The following is a 26,819-nucleotide window of genomic DNA, read 5'->3' on the forward strand; positions in this document are numbered from 1 at the left end:
AGGATTTGAGTGAGGCTATTATTATATTTTTTAAAAATATTACTATTAATTTTTACAATAATAAATAATTTTATAAAATATATATTTTTTAATCATTCATTATGTTAGTGATGTTTTTATTCTTAGATTATATAAATCAATTTATAATTGAAAATTAACCATTCTAATAACATCATCTTTATATATATTATAATAATAGTAATAAACGAATTTAATTATTTATTATTGTTATATATTAACATTTACTTTAAATATAGTACCATAAACATCTGAAAATTACAAAAAAATAAGGCATTAATTAATTTTATCATTCTATGGTGTCTCGTTTTCTTTTATAGACAAAAAAAATCAACAAAAAAAACAAATTAATAAATGGCATAGGATCGGCCTGTATAATCTTGTATATATTTAATAATGAATCCTTTTTTCCACCAATTGAATTTATAACAGGTTTTAGGTCTTTGCTCCTATCATTTGAACTTATAATTATTTTTGTCTTTCTTTTTCCATCATGAAAATTTATAACTTTCTTCATGTTTTTTTTTTCTGATTTTTTTGATGATCCAAATGATAAATACTAAAATAAAAATATAGGGGAATATATATTTTTTACAATAATAAAAATTCTTTAAAAGTGCTGTATTTAGTAATTATATTATTATTTACCTTATATGCAATTAATAAAATAATGGGTATTAAAACAAGTGTAACTGTAATTCCAGTTAAACTACACTGTTCAGATGTACAACACACTAATGTGGTATTCATAAAATTTACTTCAGGTTTACAGTCCCCTGATCCATTCCATGTCGTTGGAAATATATTCCACGGTTTTTTCAAAATTAGGTCAGAACTTAGTGATTTTACAAATTGAACAACTGTTTTGTGATTAGGTTGATTGACTTTAACTGGGACTTGTGGGGGGTGCTGTGTGATAGTTTGCGATTGGGAAGATGGTTGTTTTTGTTGTGGCGAACCTTTTAGTGGGTCTGGTAATGTAATTGGCGTTGGAATTGGCGGCGAAGGAAGTTGTGGTGGTGTTGGTGGTGGAGGCTGTTGTGGAGGAGGTGGTGGTGGATTTTGTTGTGAATTTGATGGTGACTGATTCAATTTATTCCCACCATCTATTGGACTTCCTGGGCCAGACTGTTTATCACTTGATTTAGGAGGAGTTCCAACTTGATTAAGATGGCTAGTTATATTATTAATAATATTATTAAAATGACTACTAGATACATTGTAAACATTTTTTAAATTTTCCACAGTGTCATTATATGCACCACTGATTTTATCCTTAGCATCTTTAAACATTTTCTGGTTTTGTTGAATAAATTGGGAAGTTTTATTCAATTTGTCCGTTCCATTTAATAGAAATTTAAGAATTGATGATCCCAAATCAAAAGATCCCCCTGACGTATTTGATACGGGATCACTTGGTCCACCACCAGGATTTTCATTTCCACTACTTGAACCTCCTGTTTGAGGTGTTTGTAATGGAGCATCGTCTTGTGAAGGGGATTGTCCTGGTTTTTGTTGTGTTTGTGATTTCGATGGTATTTCTGGTGGTCGACCTGGTTTCTGTGAATTTGGTTGTTGTGGTGGTGCTGATGGTATTGGAGGTACTGATGGTGGTTGTGATACGGGTGATGGTGTTGTGCTTGTTCCAGATGGCGCAGTTTCTGGTTGTCCAGGTACTGAATTTCCATCTGGTGATTTCCCGGATAGTTTTTTTTGATTTCCTGAACCTCCTTGACTATCTTTATCTGCATGACCATCTGTCCCACCACCTGTTCCATCAGATGATTTTCCTTGACCATCTGCTCCACTATCTGTTCCAGTACCTTGATTTCTCACCCCCGTTGATTGACTTGATCCTTTGGGTCCTAGTGAAGAGTTGTCCACCTGGTCTGTTTTCTTTTGTGGATCATCTTTTGGTTTTCCCTCTGAATTTCCTGGTTGACTGGTTCCACCTCCTAATGCATTGGCTCCGCTACCTTTACTTCCTTTAGTACTGCCTGAATCCTTTGTTCCACTTTGATGGGTTGGTTCTGATTTTTTAGATGTTTGCAATGAAGGATCATTTTTTGAAATCGGTCCTGGTGGTGATGATTGTTCTTTCTTTTGTGATGATGTTGGTGATTGCGGTTGTGGTTGTATTGATTTTTTGCCTGGTGTTTGTGCATCTGGTTGTTCTGGTGGTTTGGGGACTGGTGGCTTTACAGGTGCTATTGGTTGTCCTTGTGATTGTGATCCTTGTTGTTTTGCTTCTAGTTTTGGTTGTGAGCGTGGTGCTGGTGGTGGTTTTAGATGTGGTGATCCTGGATTTCTACGTTGTGGATTCTCGGAAGCTCGAGTCTGTGGTCCTTTGTCGGATTTTTTATGTTTTCCAGGATCTTGTGATTTTTGTAATGCAATTTTTTTTCCAACTTCCTCATCATTCGATTTCACTACTTTACACTCTTTATCATCAAAGCTAGGTCTTGCGTTAACAGTCAATAAATATCGGTTTTCACCTTTAAACGTTTCGAGAGATTTAACACGATTAAGTATTAATTTCTTTTCGGTTGCCTTAATACTATAATTATTAGAAATTTTTTGCATTCTAAAAATTTCATATATCATTTTTAAACTATCCAATAATTTTAGATATGGCCCACATTCGTTAGTAGATTTATGAATAGTTTTATAATAGTTATTACATTGAGAGGAATACCTTCCAAGATTCTTGTTATAAGGATTTTTATTGTATTCAGTAATTAGTTTACATATATAATTAAGTAAGCTATAAAATTCGCTCATTTTCTTAATAGTAGCATCCTTATAAAGTTTTTTACTAATAGTTTCCCAATAATTAACATTTCCCATAATGTTTTCTAAATTATTTTTATAAGATTCTTCCAGAGTTTCTTTATAATCGTTATTTATCCTAAATAATTTATCTCCCATCCATATCATAAAAACCTCAATATGCCGTTTGTCACCATCTGACCAATTAAAAGCTTTACCAATTTTCATAATTTCGTTAAATAAATATGATCCCAAAGCGTTAACTCTTTCATAGTCATTTGTGCATATATTTCCATAAGGACAATAAGAATGGCATTTCGTGAATCTATTAAACCTGCGCACATTGACACCTTTATTGTTAAAATTTTCATCAACTTCGCTAAGTAAGTCACACTAAGAAAATATTTTTAAAATTTTAAATAAAAATAAATAGTAATAAAAATGTTATTGAAATGAAATATAATAGTAACTTGTAGATAGTGCAACATTTCAAACAATATAAAGACAGTTGTTCTATTTAAAATATATATACTTACTGTTTTATCATCCATTGTAATGACATTTTATCTTTAATCTATCGATGTTTGGCATCATATTATTTATATATAAAATATATATACTGAATCAAACAAAATATACAGTTAAGCACATTCTTATTAATTTGAATATTTAAATTAATATGTAATAATAATATAATATCATTACTAAAGGAGAATTCTGTTTAGTTCTTTTGATAAATTATTTAAACCGCCTTAAGTTTAATTTATTTAAACATTTTTCATCATATATTTAAAGCCATTATTTTCAATATAGTTTGGAATTGTCCCATTATATAATTTTGTGAAACCTTGTAATGGGTTTAAATAAGCACATATCATTACAGTTATAAGTTTAAACATATAGAAAAACATATGTTATGTTGCTTTTTTATTAAAGTAATTTCATAAAATATATTATTGTAAATATATTATCGTTATAATTGATAAAAATATATTTGTATCTCATTGTTGTATCATATATTGATATAAGTTATTATTCCGTACAAATATTACATTTTTTGAATTAATTATATTAAATATAAAACAAATTGTTTATTTAAATTATAATATAAAAAAATAATTTATTATTATTAATTTTCCTAAATATATGATATTTAGTTTGTATTTATATGTTAATTAATAATATAAATGTGTACCTTATTTTAAATGTGCAATAACTCTGTTTGTATGCATGTATCCCTAATATAAAAATAAATTTTAATAAATAAATTACACATCATATATGTATATTCCTAAAATAAAACACAATTGTGCAATTAAAGTGAACATAAATACAAATTAAAATAATATGGCACCTAAATGTGTTTTAAAATTAGTGTATATATTATCATTCTTATTAACTGTTTAAGCTATAAACAATATTTCAAGATAATTATTTTTCTATTGTTTAAATTTGCTATTTTATAATTTTAACATTTCTCTTTATTTAGTGATAATAATAAACTTTTAGAAGCAATATATGTGGATTTATCATTTTAGTGCATATTGCTACTTTGAACCTAAGAATATTGTATACTACATATTTTATAATAAAACATTTAGCTCAATATAGAAAACTATATTTTTATTCAAATTATTAATAGAAGTAATATACGACTTTTTAGTATTAATATTACTACATTAGAATTATATTCAAGTATAAAATATAATAATTATTTATTATCTTCTGCATCTTTTCAGTTTTAATAATATATATAATTAATATATATCAACATATTCGAATAATGTGAATTAATTATTTTTTCGTGTTAATACTTTATCTATTATTATCATTGTTGCTTCCTTCTATATCACTGTATAGTACAACGGAGTAATTAATCCATTTAATAAAAATACTTTAAACCAATGGATAATATTTCCATGTTTCATTGTTTTTAAATAAAGTATTTTAGAACATATATATTATTTCGCAATAACAATATACTTAATTATATAATTGAGAGTTTGCATATATATAATAGCTCAATATAAATATTATTAGTTCAAATTAAATTAATTATTATGCGCCATTTCGATAAAATTAGTATTTAATTATATGATGTTTTTACAATAAAACAACATTTAAATATTATTTATTAGTAAATTATTTTATTATATATATAGGCATATAATAATAATGGTATTCTATCTATCATATTATTTATAATTATTAAAAAAATTATTAAAACAAAATATACTCATATTTTATCTTTTAACTATTTCAAAATATAATTTATTTATACCTCAAAATTATAAAACTTAAAATATTGTATATATAGTTCAATTTTTATTGTATTATTAAAAATACTAGATGCATAAAATGCCTTTTATAGATAATGTTGTATTATCGAACCTTGATCGACAATTTATGAATCGTATTTTATGATTATCTATTATATATTTGAATATCCTTAATTAACATTAAAAATATACATATTTGTCTGAAGTATATTATAATGTAGATAAATGTTGCAAGTGAACCTGATAATATATTATAGCTTCATATATAAGATTATTATACTGTTCGGTTACCAAAATAATAATGACACGAATTATAAGTTTTTCTAAGTATAATTTTCATGAAATAAAGAAACATATATTGTATTAGTCATCTGTCAATATAGCTATGGGTTAATAAGCCTTATATAATAGATAATATAGGTTTTTATATATTGTTATCCAAATGTTAACAATAAAATATAAAATGGGAAGTTATAATATCGCCGAATTTAATATATATGAACTAATTATGTGACAGTATTATAACTTATGGAAACCACGTTATGCGTCCCCTTTCATATTAATGACTATCCTCCTTTGGGGTGCATGTTTGAGCTTCATTTAGATATTAAAAATATGGTAGTGGTATATATATTTAACCAGTATTTAAAGACCAAAAATGTTATCAAATTATAAAAATTAAATATAAATTTTAACCTTATAAAATATGAGTTAATATTTATTATTCGATTTATTACTCTAAAGAATTGCGTTTTTTTTTATAAACAAAAAAAATTAACAAAAAAAATAAGTTAATAAAAGGAGAAGGATTAACATATATATGTTTGTATGTATTTAATAATGTTATTTCGAGAGAGGGAGGTTTTATACTTTGTATTGTTATATTCTTTTCATCATATGGGTTTATAATAACTATTGTTTTTTCTCCATAATCTGAATCTATATTTGTTTTTACATCCCTTTTCCGATCAATTGGGCTTATAACTCTCTTTCCTCTTCCTTTTTCATCAACTAAATTTATAATTTTGTTTCCCATTTTTTTCTTCTTCATGGGTTTTCCACATCCATAATATAAATACTAATACAAAAACAGTAAAAATATATAATCATTTGTTTTTTATATATCACAAACTATGTAGATTTATATATTTTTTAAATATTTTATTTAGTAAACTTTTTACTATTTACCCAATACATAATTGATAAAACGATAGTTATTGAAACAACTGTAAGAGCTATAATAGCTACTTTATTTCCTTCCAATTTAAATGACGTCAATTTTGTTATATTTCTATTTAATCCTATTAAATTATTTCCTGGGGCATCCATTGCCTTTAACGATATACCATTCGAACTTACTGTGGTTCCTTGAGTAGTTTGTGGTGATTTTGGAGGATCTACTTTTTCTTTATTATTTGGTCCTAGAATCTGAAGTTTTGGAAGTTTTACATTTTCCATAGCTTTTAGATATTTGGCACCTATACCAACCATATCATTAAAATTATATTTCACCATATCGCGTATGTGATTCTCAACCCTAGTAGTGGCATGAATAAATTGTGGACTATATTTGTTGAAAATCTGTAAAGAATAATCTCTAATTTTCTCAAAATTTAGTTCTTCACCAATATTTGATGGCTTCGTTTCCTTTTTAGTTTCTGAGTCATCTGGTGGGATTTTTGGTTTAGGTTTTTGGCGAGGTTGTCCAAAAAATTCATGCAATTTTATACACCCATTACTTTGAAATAACAAATCTTTCTTACTATCATCATTAGCTATTGGCGAAAATTTTGACACATTGTAATTATCATCTTTATTTTTTAAAACTTCCTTAATAGCTAAGTTTCTATATTCATCATATTTTTGTTTTAAATCAGTCAATAATTGAATGTATGGATCACATTTATTTGGCTCATCGTTAACTAATTTATAGTCTTTGTAAAATTTAAAATCATACGCCTGAAATTTTTTTATATCAAAATTGGATATATCATTTTCCACCAGTGCATTACATATATCCATAAGTAAATTATATAATGAAGTCATAACAGTAACATTACTATCCTTCAAATACTTTATATTATCCAATTTGTTCCAATAATTAAATTTATCTTTATGATTAACTAAAAACTCCTCATAATAATCATTTAAACTGAAGGAATTGTCACTAGTTATCTTAAGAAATTTGGAACCTAGCCACATAAAAATGTATTTATAATATTGTTCATCATTGTTTTTTGGCAATTCTGCAAGCAAATAATCGCATACGGCACCAATTCTATCATATTTATTATTGCATTCTCCATTAGGACAATATTTTTTATACAAGTTAGAGTTATTAAATGCATTTTCAATGACATCCCCCTTAACAAAAAGCTTATCAACTTTATTAAATAAATTGCACTAATAAAAATTTTTAAAATTTAATACAAATATGTATTATTGAATTTGGTATTAAAATGAAGTTAGTGATAATTTATAGATATTATAATATTCAGAAATATAAAAGGAAAGATTTTTATTTAAAAAAATTGTATTTACCACATCTTTGTTCATTATAACAGTATATTGTTTTAATCATCAGACTATGGAATATCATATTTGTTAATATATATAATACTTTATAATATTTGATATAATTGTCTTCTATATATAATTATTATATACATTTAAACTTATATTTTTAAAATATAAACCAATATCAAATAATAATGCAATAACATTACTAAACTAAATATGGTTAAAACATTTTGGGTTATATATATAATGCATATATGAAAATATAATGGTTATTAATAATAAACAAAATAGTTGCATTATATTATCAATTTAAATAACTGTATATCTTATATTTATATTTTTTCGCACATATATGAAATTTACTACGTTTTTTAATAAAGATGCTTTAATTATTACATGCTGTAAATATATACAGAACTAACAAATCTTATGTTAGTAGGATCATTAAAAGGTATTTTATCACATGATTTGCATGTCATGAATGCTTATATATTAGTTACTATTCACTATTACATATTGCAACTTTTAACATCCCTTCTAATAGATATAAAAAAAATTATGTATTTAAATTATAATACATATAAAATAGGTTAAATTATTCCCTTTTATAAATAGGCCATATATAATGAATACATCTTTTTTATTTACCTACATTGTTAAAATACAATTTTAAAATGTGCAATAACTTTATTTACATCCAAGCAATTCTCTACACATAAATTTTATATATTAATATTTTATGGATGTAATTAGCTCTAAATATATTAATTTATTTACTATACAGATATAATATTAGATTATTCACTATTAATTTTTAAATTACATAGTTTTGAGGTATAAATAAATTATATTTTAAAATAGTTAAAAGATAAAATATGAGTATATTAATGAAATTTATATCACATTTTGTTCAATAATTATAAATAATATGGTCGATAGAACTAGAAATATTATTATATACCTATACATGTAATCTAATAAAATATATTACTAATAACAAATGTTGGTATATTGTTTTATTTTGGAAGCTTCATATAATTAAATATTAGTATTATTTATCAAAAATACACATAATAATAAATCTTCTTTAAACTAATAATATTTATGTTAGGTTATTATAATATATATAAACTTTCAAATCTATAATTTAAATATATTGTTATTACAAAATAATATATATGCTCTAAAATGTTGTACTTTAAAACAATGAAACAAGGAAAATTAGTAATTGGTTTAAAGTATTCCTCGTAAGTGCATTAATTATCTCATTGCAGTATGCAGTGATATGCCATTAGTAGCAACAATAATAATATTAGATTAATATATTATTAAGTACGAACAAATATACTATGCTTATTTTATATACCGCATGGATATAAATTCATTATATATATTCTTAAAGGTATGATAAAATTAATTATTACAATTTTTAGCTAAATATTCTTTAATATGGTGCTATGGTATTAATGTTGTCATTCAATATAATATTAATAATTCCATAATGCTCGTTAAAAATAATATGTTTACATTATAAACTAATTGATATGATATTATAAAATATTCAATACGTAATATATTTTAGGTTATACGCGCCAATATGAACCTAAAATAGTAACCCATGCTGTTTTTTTTTAAATTTATTATCATCAACCATAAGCTATGTTAATATTATAAAAGTCCTAATTTAAAAACAAATGGGATGATAATAACTACTTTCAGTCTTTTTTATAATTTTAAATAAGAATTAGCAATTATTTATATATTAAATAGTTAATATGTGTGAAATAGAACAATATATTTTAAAAATCTCTTTATATATCATGGTTTGTTTAAGATTTAATTATATGGAATATGTTTTATTCTGTCTTTTATAAGTTTTTAAACTTATATAAGGATAGATAATTTATATCAGTATAAATTATAACTTTAAATAAATGCAAAGTATTGAAATGAAACAAGTGAGTATTATATATATTTACAATTTATATATTTAATATATATATCTATAGTGTATTTTTTATGCATTACTAAAAATGATAGAAGAATAAAATATACCTTATAGACATCATTGTATTGTCGAATATCGATCGATATTTTATGATTGCCCATTATATATCGTAATATGCTTAATTAATCTTAAAAGCACATATTAACCTGAAGGCGTACTATATTGTAAACAATTATTCAAAAGGTGTTTTGTTATAATATATAGCTACGTATACAGTTTTATTATTACCGTTTGTTTGAGGAATGTTATAATTTAAATTAAAATAATTGTGCATATATTATAAGCTTTACTAAATAAAGCTTTCACCAAATAAAGAAATATATTGTGTTATGAATAATTCAGCATAGTCCCTGATTAGCAAGATTTATATAATAGGCAATTATGATATAGATAACACAAATTCATGCATGTATGCCCAATTTCTATATTAATATATGGAGTATAGACATTTTATTTAATAATATTAAGTCTATATTAGCACTCAATTGTATATATTATGCTTTATGGTAAGTATGTTATGTGACCTCTTCCATATTAATGACTATGCCCCTTTGGGAGTACATATTTAGACATAATTTCGAGATTAAGCATACGGAGATGGTACATATTTTAATTACTATTCTAATACCAATAAATATTATCAAATTATAAAAAATTAAATTACAATATCCCCGAACCCTAACTCAAAACGCAGATTCAGTGAACCAAACTATACCTCATAACACATAACCTTGACCCATAATACAAATACATAACCCATAAAACATGAACATCTCGGCATCAATAATATTAAAATAAAAAATTAATTTATTATGTATATACATACATATATATATATATTTCTTGATTTAACAACTTTATGTTTCATTATTTTATTTTTATATTTTATTTATTTGCATTTTTTTAATTTTATATATTTTGTTTTACTATTAAAAGGAAAATTATAATTTATATTCATTTATATAAAAGCATGTGCGTCAATATTACTACCAATAAATAATTTTTATAAAATTAACAATTTTGCTACAAAAATCTTATTTAGTAAAATTTGTATTAAAAGTGATAAAAAATTACAGAAAACGCGATTTATCATCATATATATTTTATCATACTATTATTATGATGAAGTAAAAAATACTGTTGTTATAATAATATTAGTAGCATAAAATTATCTGCATTTCTCAAATTAAATTAAATTATTTTTATATTTAAAAATATAATAGACATGCTTTGTATTAAAAACGATGTATTCTCAAAGATATTTTGTAAAACAAATAGAAAAAAATGTCAAAACAACTATTTAATATAATTATTAATAAAGCATATATATATTTTACATTATTTTCTTGCTTTTATATTTTTATTTTAAATTATTGATTTTTTATAGGTAAAAACAACAGTTTTTTCTATTATATATAAATAAAATATATATGTAATTCCATACGTAATGAGATCTTTTATAAATTTTAAATTGAGTTTAATTAATTACAAAAATATAAAACTTGTGTATTCATAATGCTATTTATTATAAATATAATTTATATAATATAATTAAAATTATTTATTTTTATATATTATAATATTAATGAAATTATAAATCATAAAATTTTTGATATTCATTATTTATGAAAGCTTCTGTTACTGATGTCGTTTTGTAATTGAATTGTTTAAATAAAAATTATGTTAAACTTATAAATATGATAAAAACATACATGTTATCGTTTAAATATTAGTTTTTTATACTTTATTAGAGAAAAGTGTTTGCTTCAATTTTAATTATACTTGTGCGATTTTTTGCGTTGTTAATTTTTAATTAAAAAATACTGATATATATTTTAATATTATGTTTTAAAGTTCAAAAATGAATAAATTTTATATTCAAATCGCTTTATTTATTTTAAGCATTTTCGCATATGCAAATAATGAAACCCTTGCAGCTGAGCCTGATCCAGGAAATGCTACAACATCTAATCCAAATAATTGTTACTCTACGTAAAAAAATATAATAACATATACATATTACATACTTCATTATCAAAATATTCAATACATGCCTGTTCAATAATACTATAATATAAATACAATACCTTTATTTTTGTACACATTTAAAATTTGTTCATTTTTATCAATGATAGTCCAGAAGAAATATATGAAAAAAACAAGCACCTATTATGTACCGATCTCAATGAAACTATAAATGCAGGAAAATTTATGAATGAAGCTGTATTAAATTTAATATATCATATTATATATGAAACTGGCTATAAAACATTTAAAACAAAACATGATAATGGTATGTTTGTATTTAAAAAAGAACATGGTCATACAAATATTATAAAAGTTTATCAATCACTTGGCGATCCGAAAATGGTATCAATTAATGAACAATGTTAAATTTATTACCCAAATTAAAAAATTATTATAATTTATATAATATATTTCTCTTTGTTTCCATTAGTATGATCAACTAATAAACAGCATATGGGACCCCAATATTCCCAATACTTTCAATACTGGCACTGTTAAAAGTATAGAAAACATAAATAATTCGTCAAATTAACATATTATCGTTACTATTTATTCGAAATTTCGTGATTTATTATATTCATTGTTATATGCTACTATTTATTGTTCCCTATGCCTTCAAATTCATAATATTTATTTTAAATAATGCAAAATTATTTTTTTTTTGAAAAGTTGTCCGTGTATACAATCCAAATTTAGTAATGATACAACAACGTTACGAACAAGATTCTAAAGACCATCAGAAATATTTTTATGCTTTAGCCAAAAAAGTTCAAGTAAGGAAACCTTTCCTCTTTTGTTTCGTTATAAATCGTGTTTCTCATATTATGACACGAAATATATTCAAATACACCTTTATTAATTTTATAGATAGCAGAGGACACAATCGTAATTGTCATGGCTTCAGCAGACATAAATGATTCCAACCCTTGCAATGACGAATATAAAAACGCAATCATAGAAAACGCAAAATTATTCAAAACTAACGTTAGTCCTGAAGATGATATTAAAAATGGAAAATTAAAAAAAGTGTTTGTTAACATAACCGGATACTTCATTCAAAAATTCAGAAAACGTGTTGATTTAGCTTATATCGAATCTGTAAGCAATATACAAATTTTAATAACATAATAATTTATTTCAGCAATTGTTAAAAAAATACAGTTTTAGATAAATGCATACATTTATAATATATACTATAATTTGCAAAAAATTTAAACATTTTATATATTCATCCGTTTATGTTTTTTTTTCTTAGATTAATGGACATAGTTCCTTTTAACAAAAAGGCATTATTAGAAAAGCTTTATATTATTTTTCCCCTCATAAATAAGCATATGTTTCATATATTTTTTTACCATCGCAATATTAGAAGATTTATGTTAATAAAACGACTTATTTCCCATGCATAATGGCCGCTTTAAATTTCCATCAGAAAGTATTTTTTTTGCTTTAAAATTGCTTTTTTATATATTATTTGTTTATGTATTTTAATATTAGGATGTATCTATATATGTTAGCTCTGTGAATACTACTAATATAACTATTATTATTTATGAAGAGCTATTATTATGATATTCATTTCATTTAATTTTTATCACACTTTTTTTGTTTGCAAACATGATATCACCTCTAGATTAAGCATACGGGATGGTACATATATTTAATTAGTATTTAAAGACCAATCAATATGATCGAATTATAAACAAATTGATAAAAATACAACCCTAAACCTGAAATTAAACCTTCAATATAGTTATAATTTTATTTAAAACAATTGTAAATATTAACTAAAAATGAGTATATTCAAAATTCATTAATATATATGCGTGGCAATTAAGATAAATGAGTTTTTAACAAGCACTAAACAAAGATAAGTTAATTATATAATGTGGTTGTAAATTAAGTTAAAATATATATAATAATAAAACAAGCAATTGAATCAAATATCATTATTTGGCATAATGCAAAATGTAGCATTTATGCCATAAAATATTAAATATATTATTTTCAATTGCTAAACAAGTATAATAAAACATAATAATAAATAATGGTTATTTTAATATTATTTATATCTTGTTCTTTCTATTCCCAATTTAACGAGTTTATACAATTTCCTAATCAAGGAAATTATATACGGTATATGTAATAATACTACGTAGATCCCTCCTGCACCTAGAAACGTAAAACAAGCTATTATATATGCAACACTCTCCACAACGTATTTTATTCCCGTTATTTGTATCTGTTCATTAATTTTTATTTCCTTATAAGTATTACTTGATGTAATTTCATTATATTCATCTTCAAAATTATCACATTCGTCCTCCAAAATAGTTTCACAATTTTCCAATTCGTTAAAGTCTTCATGTTCTGATACAGAATTATTTTCATATTTTATTGTTATTCTTTTATTTTGTATCGGTTGTGTTTCTAATTCACTGTTCCTTATATTATCAATCTCTTGTTTTACTTTTTCTAATTCGTTTCGAAGTTTATGAATTAATTTTTTCGTTTTTTCATCTACACTATTTAAATCGAGTAATATATTGCTTTCTTTACACTTATTTATATGTGAATTTATAAGATTTCGAATATTTATTATATTCTTGTCATCATCATTACAGTCATTAAATTGATTTACAAGACTTAAAGTTGATTCACAAAAATTATTCAAATCGAATTGTTTTTCTGCATCTGATAATATCCTATTATTTTTAAAATTTATTATATTCCTTTCAAGATATATGTTTCTTTTGTTTATAAAGTATAATTCCTGCAAATAAATGAAATATTTATTAACATATATATAATTAATTTTAATCGTTTCTTTAACTTAAGTGTCTTACCAACACATGAAACAATAATATAAAGGTATTGCAAAACAAATATAATGAAGCATTATTAATAATAAAATAATGTGTAACTTACATTTTGGGCATATTCAAAAGAACAAATAATAATTGAAAACAAAACAAATTTTAAAATACGGGGTCGCATTTTTATCTTTATTTATTAATAAATGAAATAATATATCTAGTTTGAAAATGATGATAACTTAACATTTATTCCAAAAATTTATGAATAAATGAATATATCTAAAAAACTATGATACTTATTTCACTTATTAATTTGCCCCATTTTCAATTGAACTTATTATGTGTAACTGTGTAATAAACTTCATTGTATTCATTAAAAGGATTTATGAATGTAAATACTAATTTTTCTTTAAAAAGTATACCATTTTTTATATTTTAATTAAAAAAATATATACAACGATTTAACCTAAATACACAAAAATGTGTATGCTCGTTCGTGAACATTTTTTGGGGATTTGAACCAATATATGTATATAATAAAATTATTTTTAATATTTAAAATATAAATAAACAAATGCACTAATTTAATGTATAAATCATCATATAAATTAAATAACTCTATCATCAGAGATATAAAAACACAATTGCGAGCATTTTTACATTTACGTTTTTTTTCAAATAGCACCATGCTTTCGTAAAGAATACATTATTATAATTATAAACAAATAACTGTGTGTACCAGATTTAACTGAAATTATATTTTTTTGCATATTTTTATATATAGTCTTTAGTATATTTAATGGGTTATTTAAACATGTTTGATGCTTTTAAGCTTATATTTTTCGATTTTTTGACATAAGCAAATTAATATATACTAAATATGGTAATAAAATACTAGATCATATATATTGTAAATCAATATATGCAAGCATATGAAAAACAATTAACAAAAGTTGCTTGCATCCAATACATTCTTATTTGTTATACTTCTTAAGGGTTTAATATTATTTAATAAATCCCATATTTTATTTTTCTTCATTTTTTTAAAATATATGATCTCCATTCATAAGCACGTAATATTTTTATTTACATAATATACTTTTGAATATATAATATGAAGTATATTCTTTCTATTAAAATCATATAAAACATTCATATTTTCAAGTATGCCTTGTATAAATCACAAAGAATAATACACATAAAGCCAAAAATTCGTAGCAAATTGCCAATTTATTATTATATGAAGCCAGAAAATGAAATACACTTAATAACAAAACGCTGAAAATTGCCGTACACATTAAACACACATTTACTACCTTTAATAGTTAAACATTATATTGCCTGTATTTTTATAAGTCCTATTTAAATATAACACATTAGTTAACACAGAGAATTCCATCATATGGGAAATTTATTTTATGTTTTATTATAAAATAAGAAACAAACTCTTGGCATGCGTCATATATATACAATAGTTCTTTATATTAACAAACAAATTTACTATTTAGTATTTTTTAAGTTTATACATTTTTTAAATTCAACTTCAAATATAAGTTAATTAAATTTATCATTCCAAAGAATCGTCTTTTCTTTTGGAAACGAAAAATTCACAAAAAAAATAAATTAATAAATGTTACAGGATCAGCCTGCATATGTGTGTATATATTTAATAGTGATTTTTCTCCCCACGAATGGGGTTTATAATCGGGTTTGTCATTTTTTTCGTATCAACATATTTTATAATTATTTGCATCGGCCTTTTATCATTAATTGAGTTTATAACTGCCTTTTCAGCTTTCTTTACACCAAAAAAATTTATAATTTTTTTCATTTTTGTTTTTTTCTTCAATCCCTTTCTCCATCCAGATGACAAATACTAACATAAAAATAGTAAAAATATATAATATTTTATAGTTAGGAAATATTTTAAAAATCGTGTACTTCATAATTTTTTTTTGTTTACCTTATACATAATTAATAAAATAATGGGTATTAAAAGAACTGTAATAATAGTTTCAGGTCGATTATACCCTTTAGATATATCTATGGAGTTTACTAATTGTGATGTTTTGTCTTCCACATTGGGCCCAGGGTCTTCTGATCCAATTTATATATCAGGTGTTTTACTGCTAGAATTGACTGATGATTGAGGTTGTTTCTCAAGGGTTGTATCTGAAGTTTTTTCTTGTTTACTATCTGTTGATCTATGTTCTTGTGTAGGAAGTGACACTTGTGAATTATCATCTCTTTGGCCAGTTTGTATTGGTGTTGGGATATTTTGTGATTCTTTTTTTCACCATCTGATAAAGAAGGGTAGGTTCTAGCCCATTACTATCACTTGATGGGTCATTCTCTAATGCTTTATTAAGATTCTCTTTCACATAATTAATCGTGATACCAGCAAAATTTTTAGATTTATCATAAACATTTTCTAAGGTCGATGACGCCTTATTATATAAGTTATTGCCAATATCAGTATATGTATTATAAAAAAGGAAGCGGTACGCTTCAAATGTATTTTTAACGATGTTTAAAATATTTTGTAACTTTTGGATATTTCCTGAATCTTCTTGTTCCCCCTCAGAATAAACATTACCAAATAATTGCACTAATAAATATACAAAACCAGCATTAATTTTATCAAAATCAGAATTACATTTTCCATATGCTCTATTATTTGTGGGACAATAAGTTTCGTATAATAGACTTTTGCCATTTGTTCGCTGTGCTTCGTCATCACCATCTGGTAATTGTTTATATAAACTATCAAACATATCACAGTAAAATTTTATTTTTAAAAAATTATAAAAAATTTAACATAATAAAATATATATACCACATGAGTAGACATAATGGGATTCTATTTGGTATTTGCAAATATGATATGTTATTTTTAGTGTAAGAGAAATATAAAAACCCAAAACATACGATCCAAACACTTGATCTCTATACGCAGATACTGTATTTAGCTAAACTAATATTTTTATTTTTAATATTTAAATTAATACAGATGATAATACAATATGTAACAACTGGCATTTCCTGTATATGGCAATTTAGACAAAATGCCTTAAACTGGAATTTGTTTGAAGCATTTTTATCATATGTGAAATACCGCTATTCTTAATAATATTCGAAGTATCATCATTGTATAACTTTGTGTAACCTTCAATGAGTTTAAATAAAATATATCTCCTAATTATTATAAGCTTGTGCATAGAGAGTTATACATTCTCTAGATTTATAGTAAAGAAGTTTCCAATTCTATATTATTATAAATACATAAAGAATTAGAAATGTATTATTACTATAATTGTTAAAAATCTATTTGTATCTCATTATTTGAATGCCATGTATTGATGTGCATTATCATTCAATATGGAGTATTACACATTTTTATATCATTTCTAATAAATAAAAAACATTATTTATGTTTGAATTAAATATTATTCCATTTTATAAATAAAATATAATACGTCTAATTATCTTAATTAATATGTATAAATTGACAATTCATTTTAGAGTATGTAATAGCTTTGCTTATGTACTAACATTTCTTTATATATAAATATAATTAATGAATACTTTTTAGTGCATATCTTATTTTATTTTTAAAATTAAAAAAGAATGATATACAAATTAGGTTAATCAAGCTATTACAATTAAAATGAATCATGAATGTAAACTAGTTTTAAGATTATAGTTATATTATTCTTTTCATTCTAATTATCTATTTAATATATAAATAATTAAAAAATATATTTTAAGCATTAAAGCAAGCAAACATAATTGTGTTCATGCAATTTAATTTAAATATATTAAGTTTTAATTTTAAAATTATATTCATACATTGTTTGGAATAACGAATTAATTCAAGAATTAATATAATATGAGTTACCATTTTAAGTGCACATTTATACTTATAGACTAAAGTGCATTACAAATTGAACATTCTATGATATCATATTAGTTAGTTTATAATGTAAAAATGTGATTTTTAATAAACATTATTGAATTAATAATATTATATTGATTGACAACATTAATGCCATGACACCATAATAAAGTATACTCATATAAAAATTATAATAATTAATTTGGTCTTATATCCATACAATATTAATTTTATCATCCGTTTAATAATTATATAATGAATTTATACCCATGTAATGTATCAGATAAGCATAATATATTTGTTCGTATTTAATAGCATAGTAATTCATTACTATTACTATTATTATTGTTATTGATATACCACAATGAGATAATTAATGCGCTAAAGAAGAATACTTTAAACCAATTAGTAACTTTACTTGTTCCATTGTTTTAAAATATAACATTTTAGAGAATAAATATTATTTCGTAATAACACTATATTTAAAATATAAATTTATAAGTTTTTATATATATAATAACCTAATGTAAATATTATTATTTCAAAGAGAATTTGTTACTATGCGTCTTTTCGATAAAATTAATATTTAATTATATGAAGTTTCCACAATAAAATAATATTTCAGCATTATTTATTAGTAGAGTATTTTATTAAATTATATGCATAGGCTATAATAATGATATTATATCTATTATATTATTTATAACTATTAGAACAAAATATGATATAAATTTTATTAATATATTATACCTCAAAACTATAAAATTTTAAAATTAATAGTGATTAATCTAATATTATACCTTTATGGTAAATAAATTAAAGGATATAGAGATATTTCTATTATTTGAATTTAAAACCTTAACGTAAAATGATATTAAATATAATTGAAAAATAAAAGGATATTATACATATATTTATAATGTAATTTTGTATTATTAAAAATGTTAGATGCATAAAACATCTTTATAGATATCGCTGTATTGCCAAATCTCGATCGATACTTTATTAATCTTATTTTATTATTATCTATTACATATTGGAAATATGTTTAATTAACATTAAAAAAATACCCATTTACCCGAAGTATATTATAATGTAGACAATTATTCCAAATGAATCTAATTATATGTTATAACCTCATATATAATAATATTATACTCTTCAGTTATCAAAATACAATTTAAACTACAATAATTTTGGCACAAATTAGAAGTTTTGCTAAATAAATTTTTCATCAAATGAAGAAGCATATTGCGATATTCATGATTCAATATAACTATGAGATAACACGTCTTATATAATAGACAATTGTTATATAGAAAATGTCTATATTAATATATGAAATATAGTTATTTTGCTTTAACCATATTAAATATATGCTAACGCTTAATATATATATTATATTTGATGGAAAAAATGATATGTAACTCCTTTCATATTAATGACTATCCCCCTTTAGGGAGTGCATATTTAGACATCATCTCGAGATTAAGCATATAGGGATGGTATATATATTTCATCAACAATTATAGACAAATAAATATGATCAAGTTATAAACAGATTAATAAAAATGTCGCCCTAACCCAAAACATAAATTCCATAGAACAAAACTATAACTCATAGTACAGAACCTTGAGCCATAATGGAATACGTGATCCATAGATGAACACCTCGGAATCAAGAATATTATAATTAAAAAACAAATAATTTATATATATTTATTTACTTTACAACATTATGCCTCATTATTTTATTTATTTTGATTTTTTTATTTTATATATACTTTGTTTTACTATTAAAAGGAAAATTATAATTTATATTCATTTATATAAAAGCATGTGCATCAATATTACTACCAATAAATAATTTTTATAAAATTAAGGACTTTGCTAAAAAAATGTTATTTGGTAAAATTTTTATTAAAAATGATAAAATTGCAGAATGTTCGGTTCTCATAATATAGATTTTATCATATATTATTGTGATGAAGTAACAAATATGATTATTGTAGTATTATTAGTAATATATAAAATTAGCTGCATTGCCAGGTTAAATTAATTATTTTAATATTTAAAAATATAATAGACACGTTATATATTAAAAATGATGAATTATCAAAGAATTTTTGTAAAACAAATGAAAAAAATAGGAAAACATTTATTTTTATATAATTATTAATATAAGTATATATAATTATATTAAAACAATATATATTTTTTTCTACTTTTTATTTTTTTTTTAAATGATTGGTTTTCTATTAGGTAAAAACAGCATAGCTTTTTTCTATTATATATAAGTATATATGTAACTTCATGCATAATGGAATTTTTTATAAATTTTAAATTGAGTTTAATTAATTATAAAAATATAAAACCTGTGCATTCATAATTTTATTTATTATAAATATCATTTATATAATATAATTAAAATTATTTATTTTTATATATTATAATATTAATGAAATTATAAATCATAAAATTTTTGATATTCATTATTTATGAAAGCTTCGGTTATTGACGTCGTCTTGTGATTGAATTATTTAAATATAAAATATATTAATCTTATAAAAGCATACAATTATATCGCTTAATAATAATTTGTATTTTTTTAAAATAAATATTTGTTTTTTATGCTTTATTGGAGAAAATTATTTGATTCAATTTTAATTATACTTATGCTGTTTTTCGAGTTGTTAATTTTTAATTAAAAAAAATACTAATATATATTTTAGCATTTTGTTTGTAAATTCAAAAATGAATAAATTTTATATTAAAATTTCTTTTTTTCTTTTAACCACCTTCGTATATGTGAATAATAAGGCCCTTGCAACTGAGCTTGATACATTCGATGCTTCTTCAGAAAATGTTTTAAAGCTGCTCATATATATGAAAAATAATAATCTTATAACGGAACCAGTTCCAAGTATGGAATCTTTAGTCAAATCAATTTTAGCCCAAATTGCTTCACATAATGCTACTTCAAATAATGTTATTCCAGAAAAAGTTGATTCAAGGAATACTACTCCAGACAAAGAACACCTAGACTCCATTATTCCAGATAAAGAATATATAGATAGTCTTATTCCAAACAAAGAATATCTAGACTCCATTATTCTAGACAAAGAATATATAGAGAGTCTTATTCCAAACAAAGAATATCTAGACTCCATTATTCTAGACAAAGAATATATAGAGAGTCTTATTCCAAACAAAGAATATCTAGACTCCATTATTCTAGACAAAGAATATATAGAGAGTCTTATTCCAAACAAAGAATATCTAGACTCCATTATTCTAGACAAAGAATATCTAAACTCCATTATTTCAGGCAAAGAATCTCTAGACTCCATTATTCCAGACAAAGAATATCTAAACTCCATTATTTCAGGCAAAGAATCTCTAGACTACATTATTCCAGAAAAAGATGCTTAAGATAATCACATCCTAGGAAATTCAACCCCACCGATCCATTTTCAAATAACGATATGTATGAAAATACGCTTATATAATATATCTACATATATATAACTATACATATAAATGTACCACTATTGGGATGCTAAATGCATGTTCTCCAAAATAAGCGTTTGCATATCGATTTGACCGTCAAAATACTATTTATAAATACATTTTGTTTTGTTTATTTTATAAATTAAAAATAATTTCACTTTGATCAATAGTAGTTCGAATGAACATCGTGAAAATGGGTCTAACTAGATGCACTGAAACAGAAGAAAGTAGAAAATCAACAGAACATATAGGCGAAATTGTAACGATCTACAATCACCTTCTACAAATATGAGAAATCACGATTAAATCTATAAACAATACGACATAAATATACATTATAAAAAACATGGAAGTCATAGAAACGTTGCAATGCTTAATTTTAAAACATGCAATTCAGATAATGTACAAATTAACGGACAAAATAATTTAGTTATAAAATTAATTATTATTATATATATGCATATATAGTTTGTGTCGTTAGTATAATGAGGTAATAAAGATGATATGGAGTCCAAATGCTACCAAATTTCATTATTAAAATGAATAAATCATAAAATTGATTAATGCATACAACCTAAGAAAATCCATTCCTAACAAATAAATGTATAATTTGCATAAGTCTTTTAATGCTTCGATATTGTGATAAATATATTAATAAAATCAATTTATTCTAATGAATGACATTTATTTAAATTGCCATCATAAATCATTTTTTTTCATTATAATAAAGTATGCTATATGTATATAATTTGTTCATGTTTTTCTACATAAAAATACATTATATGTATTAATTTTGAGAGAAAATAAGTGCTATAATTCATCAATTATTTTTTTTGTACAACCATCCTTTATATCAATTTCTATCACTTTTTTTTCATTAAAAATTTGTGTTTCATACTTTATTGTTTTCGTTATTTTGATTGCTCTCATAGAACTCTAAATTTAGTTAAAAATTCGTTATCTTCAACAGGAGATGCCTTAAGTATATCAAATATCTATTATCCATTTTTTTAACACTAATTATTTAACATATTAATAATAAGAAACATATATTTAAAAATAAACATTCTATGCGTACTTCTTTTGTGATGTTTTCCTTAAATAGGGGGAAAATAAGGGGCATATGTTTTTTTAAAATCAACATTTTATTTGTATGTCTATTTATTCTACATAGTTCATTTTTATTACATTCTTTCTGCCGTTATATTTAACGTGTGTAAATTATAAAAATATATTGAAATGCCCAATCATATTAAAAAGAATTTTATTTTGCAAATATATATATATATATAAATAACGCAGTTTTTGGTTATAAATTAATGTTTCGATAAACCTCAATTCCAAATTATTAATTTATACACATTTTTTATAAATAATGTTATTTTGTTGATTTTTATCGATGTTTTATGAATCTATATTTTATGATTATTGTTATGTATTATAATAATATATGATTTATTTCATTAATATCAAAAATGTAAATATTAACTATCATGTATATAGTCTATCCAAAATACTCAAAATAAATCTCATTATAATTTTTATAACTTTATATATAAAATGTTTACTACTGTTTTACCGAGGCATCTATAATTTAAATTAGCAATGTGGCGTACAAATAAGAGGTTTTGTTAAATAAAAATATTCATAAAATGACCATATTATTATATATATAATTCAATATAGCCCTTGAACCCTGAGAACATTAATATATAATTTCATGAATTTATTTATTATAAATAGTATTGGTTGCTTATATTTTATATGCATATTTATAAAATATGTAGTTGTGCATTATAATGTAGATTCGGTCTTATAACTTTTATGTTTGTTCTATTATTGATAATTTTACAAATATATTTGTATCAAAGACAGTGAATGTAATAATGCCTACAAGACAAAGTTAGTCAAATATATTATAGATGAACCTATATTACATATACAAAGTAGTAATATTATTAATTTAAGAAAATGATTGTTTATTTTCCTTATGAACTATATATATTCACTAAGCAGTGTTATTATATAAAAAAATATATACGTACCTAAAGAATGTTTTCTACAAATTTATGTAATAATACTTATCCAATTTAAATCATTTCAACAACATTTTATTTAAAAATGGTACTCAATACTAAATTTGATTCTTCATTTTTTGGTCTTAAAATTGTCTTAAATATAAAGAAACAGCAAATAGCAAATGCAAATGGTTATTATTTTAATTAAACTTTATTAATTATAAGACTATAGGAGCTAATTAAAAGTAAGGTTTTTACATAATTAATTTTAATTCGTATGAATTCACAAATTAACATTATATATATATATATATATATATATATATATATATATATATATCCAAATTGCAAATAAAATCATTATATACAAATTTAATTTAAAAAAACATATATATAATGTAAAAATATATAATATATTTATTATGATTTTTTCTTGTTTTAATTTAAAAAATTCGTCGAAAAAATTACATTTATGTTTATAAAAATATAAAACAATAATTAATATAAACAATATTAACGTAAATTTATATTTAATTTTCTTATCCATCTTCTATTTAGTTTTCATCATTGCTTCTTATATCAGAGATCCAATCAATGATTTTTTTTAAAATATCTTCATTTCCGGACTCTGACGTTATAGCATGACCCATATTATCAACAGTATATAATTCTTTTTTTTTAATTTTTACTTTATTATGAAACGAAGCCGTCCCTTTATAACAACAAACATCATCATCTTTTGAATGCATAAATAATATAGGAATATTTTTTGGCATATAATTAATATCACAACGCAATGTGATCGTTGCTTTCATAAGTTCCGATATACATTTAAATTTTACTCCATTATTATTTCGAAATTTATCATATTTACATATATTAGCAACATATTCTGACCTTTTATAGCGTGCTTCTGACGAAAATAGTGTATGAGGCGCGACACGAGACAGAAAATTTGTTATAGGTATATAAAAATACTTAAATGATTTGTTTCCAGAACCAAATGGCGTTTTAAGTCTCATCATACCAGATAAAGTTACGCAACCTTTAATATTTAATTTATCTAAATAATTATAACATCCTTCATCTTTACCACTAACAATAGCATTTATTGTAGCAGATGTACTGGCACAGGAATTATCGGAGCCATAATCAGTAGAATTATTCATATAATACATATCATTGTCAATTTCATTAATATTAGTAGAATTGTTTAATATAGCTTTACCTTTTTTATAGTTATTTGCATCTCCATAATTAATGTTCTTTTCTTTTTCTTTCCCTAATAATTGTAATATTCGTATACCAATACTTCCTCCCATCGAATGCCCAATAATATATATAGGAAGCCTTTTTTTTTTAGTTGGTACTATATCATAAGATTCATCATTTATTTGATTATCATTTGAGATTTCATCTTGAATTTGATTCATATATTGTATTACATCATCAACTAGATCATCGTAATAGTTAAAATCACCTCTTAAATTTCTCAATGATTGTGATTCGCCATGTCCTTGCAAATCTAGTGCATGTACTGAATAACCATTTTGATTAAATTTTTCAATCCAACTATCTTTGTAAATATAGTAATTATTAGTGTCTGCTATTAAGCCTTTATTGTTATCTGGCAGTTTTAAATTTATTCTCATAAAAGTTAATCGAGTATGAGATTTTAATCCATGTATTAACAATATAATTCCTATAGCATTTTTAACTAGCCATCCATATGTTTTTAAAAGCAGGCCATTTTTATTACATAGCCAACCTATCTTAGGATCGCCATCTAATTTACATGTTGTATTTCTTAATTTATCACTATTCAATTCAATTTCTTCCATAACCAATAATATGGAATATAATAATCCATGATACAATTAAAAAAATATATATATTTATATATTACTTTTCCTTTTAATAAGGCGTTTTTAATAGTAAATGCCTTCGTTTTTTGCATAAAACGTATATATTTACTATATATATATTAAAATTTTACTTTTCAAATATATGTATATATATTATTAGCACAAACAAATATACCATAGTGAATCATATCATGGGTTTATACAACTGTATATATGCAAATTCTGCATATATATTACATTAATATATATAATATTGGTATGGTTGCATGCATATTATAATAATATATAACAAATCGTAAACATATTACAAAGAAAAAAATGTATAGTTATAGTTCTTTATCTGGTTTTCGAAAATTTTTCAAGGTTTCATGCAACCAGATAAATTACAATTGATATAATAAAATTAATACAAATTATTATATATTATTTGTTTTTCGATATTTTATTTTGTTATTTAAGTTTCTTAATTTCGGTAGTTAAAATATGGCCTAAGAAAAAGTATATATTTAAAAAATATAATGCTATATATTATATTTTTATTAATAATTAATGATTTAATAATGCTTTTACTTCGAAAATAATAATAACCAAATACAATATGCATATCATATTTATTTATAAAAATAATGAAGAAAAACAACAAAAAATTGTTTTTTATTTTTACTTCGATATAACAACAAGTATATTTAAGTTGGTATAAATAAAAAGTATATATATATTATTAATATAATTTTTTAATTATAACAAGTATAAAATATAATTATCCTCTCGAAAGAAATATTACAAACGAATATAATACTTTAGAACTGTTAATGATTTATGGCATTAATTATACATTATAAGAAAATCTATAAAAATGGTGGCATCTTTTTTTTATTTCAAGTAATAAACATTTTATTTACCTCAAAATTATTGTCTACAATCAATAACATATTACTAAAAGTTATGATATAATTTTAACCGTAAACTTTACAAACATATCTAAAAAGTTAATTTGTTAATTTTAAGTGTTTATACTTTATATTATTATCACAATTGAATAATATATATGCTATTATATTTATCATGCATTAACAAAATAAAAACGATCCAA

At 22.7% G+C, this 26,819-nt stretch overlaps 6 protein-coding genes and 1 pseudogene across 6 annotated transcripts, besides 1 other annotated feature; 2 read left to right on the forward strand and 5 right to left on the reverse strand.

Moving 5' to 3' along the window:
- Nucleotides 1-307: 307 nt before the first annotated feature.
- Nucleotides 308-3,338, reverse strand: PVVCY_0800010 (PIR protein CIR protein; the record flags this gene model as incomplete). Its single annotated transcript, XM_037634201.1, has 3 exons — nt 308-577; nt 667-3,180; nt 3,324-3,338. The coding sequence occupies 3 exons, from the start codon at nt 3,336-3,338 to the stop codon at nt 308-310; spliced, it is 2,799 nt and encodes a 932-aa protein (XP_037490340.1).
- A 2,294-nt stretch (nt 3,339-5,632) lies between these two features.
- PVVCY_0800020 lies at nt 5,633-7,622 on the reverse strand (annotated as a pseudogene).
- Nucleotides 5,633-7,622: a sequence feature (PIR protein CIR protein, pseudogene).
- Nucleotides 7,623-11,455: 3,833 nt separating this feature from the next.
- Nucleotides 11,456-12,901, forward strand: PVVCY_0800030 (fam-a protein; the record flags this gene model as incomplete). The annotated part of the gene is made up of 6 exons (XM_008626812.2): nt 11,456-11,586; nt 11,730-11,964; nt 12,053-12,122; nt 12,292-12,395; nt 12,490-12,720; nt 12,878-12,901. The coding sequence occupies 6 exons, from the start codon at nt 11,456-11,458 to the stop codon at nt 12,899-12,901; spliced, it is 795 nt and encodes a 264-aa protein (XP_008625034.2).
- A 783-nt stretch (nt 12,902-13,684) lies between these two features.
- On the reverse strand, nt 13,685-14,619 carry PVVCY_0800040 (fam-b protein; the record flags this gene model as incomplete). Its single annotated transcript, XM_008626813.2, has 2 exons — nt 13,685-14,395; nt 14,551-14,619. The coding sequence occupies 2 exons, from the start codon at nt 14,617-14,619 to the stop codon at nt 13,685-13,687; spliced, it is 780 nt and encodes a 259-aa protein (XP_008625035.1).
- A 2,059-nt stretch (nt 14,620-16,678) lies between these two features.
- PVVCY_0800050 (CIR protein PIR protein, fragment) lies at nt 16,679-17,212 on the reverse strand (the record flags this gene model as incomplete). The annotated part of the gene is made up of 1 exon (XM_037634202.1): nt 16,679-17,212. One exon carries the CDS (start codon nt 17,210-17,212, stop codon nt 16,679-16,681), a length of 534 nt encoding a protein of 177 aa, XP_037490341.1.
- A 3,875-nt stretch (nt 17,213-21,087) lies between these two features.
- On the forward strand, nt 21,088-21,765 carry PVVCY_0800060 (conserved rodent malaria protein, unknown function; the record flags this gene model as incomplete). Its single annotated transcript, XM_037634203.1, has 1 exon — nt 21,088-21,765. One exon carries the CDS (start codon nt 21,088-21,090, stop codon nt 21,763-21,765), a length of 678 nt encoding a protein of 225 aa, XP_037490342.1.
- A 2,650-nt stretch (nt 21,766-24,415) lies between these two features.
- On the reverse strand, nt 24,416-25,702 carry PVVCY_0800070 (lysophospholipase, putative; the record flags this gene model as incomplete). The annotated part of the gene is made up of 1 exon (XM_008626816.2): nt 24,416-25,702. The coding sequence occupies one exon, from the start codon at nt 25,700-25,702 to the stop codon at nt 24,416-24,418; it is 1,287 nt and encodes a 428-aa protein (XP_008625038.2).
- Nucleotides 25,703-26,819: the final 1,117 nt, after the last annotated feature.

Source organism: Plasmodium vinckei (genome assembly GCF_900681995.1).
Source record: "Plasmodium vinckei vinckei genome assembly, chromosome: PVVCY_08".
Taxonomy (NCBI): Eukaryota; Apicomplexa; class Aconoidasida; order Haemosporida; family Plasmodiidae; genus Plasmodium; species Plasmodium vinckei.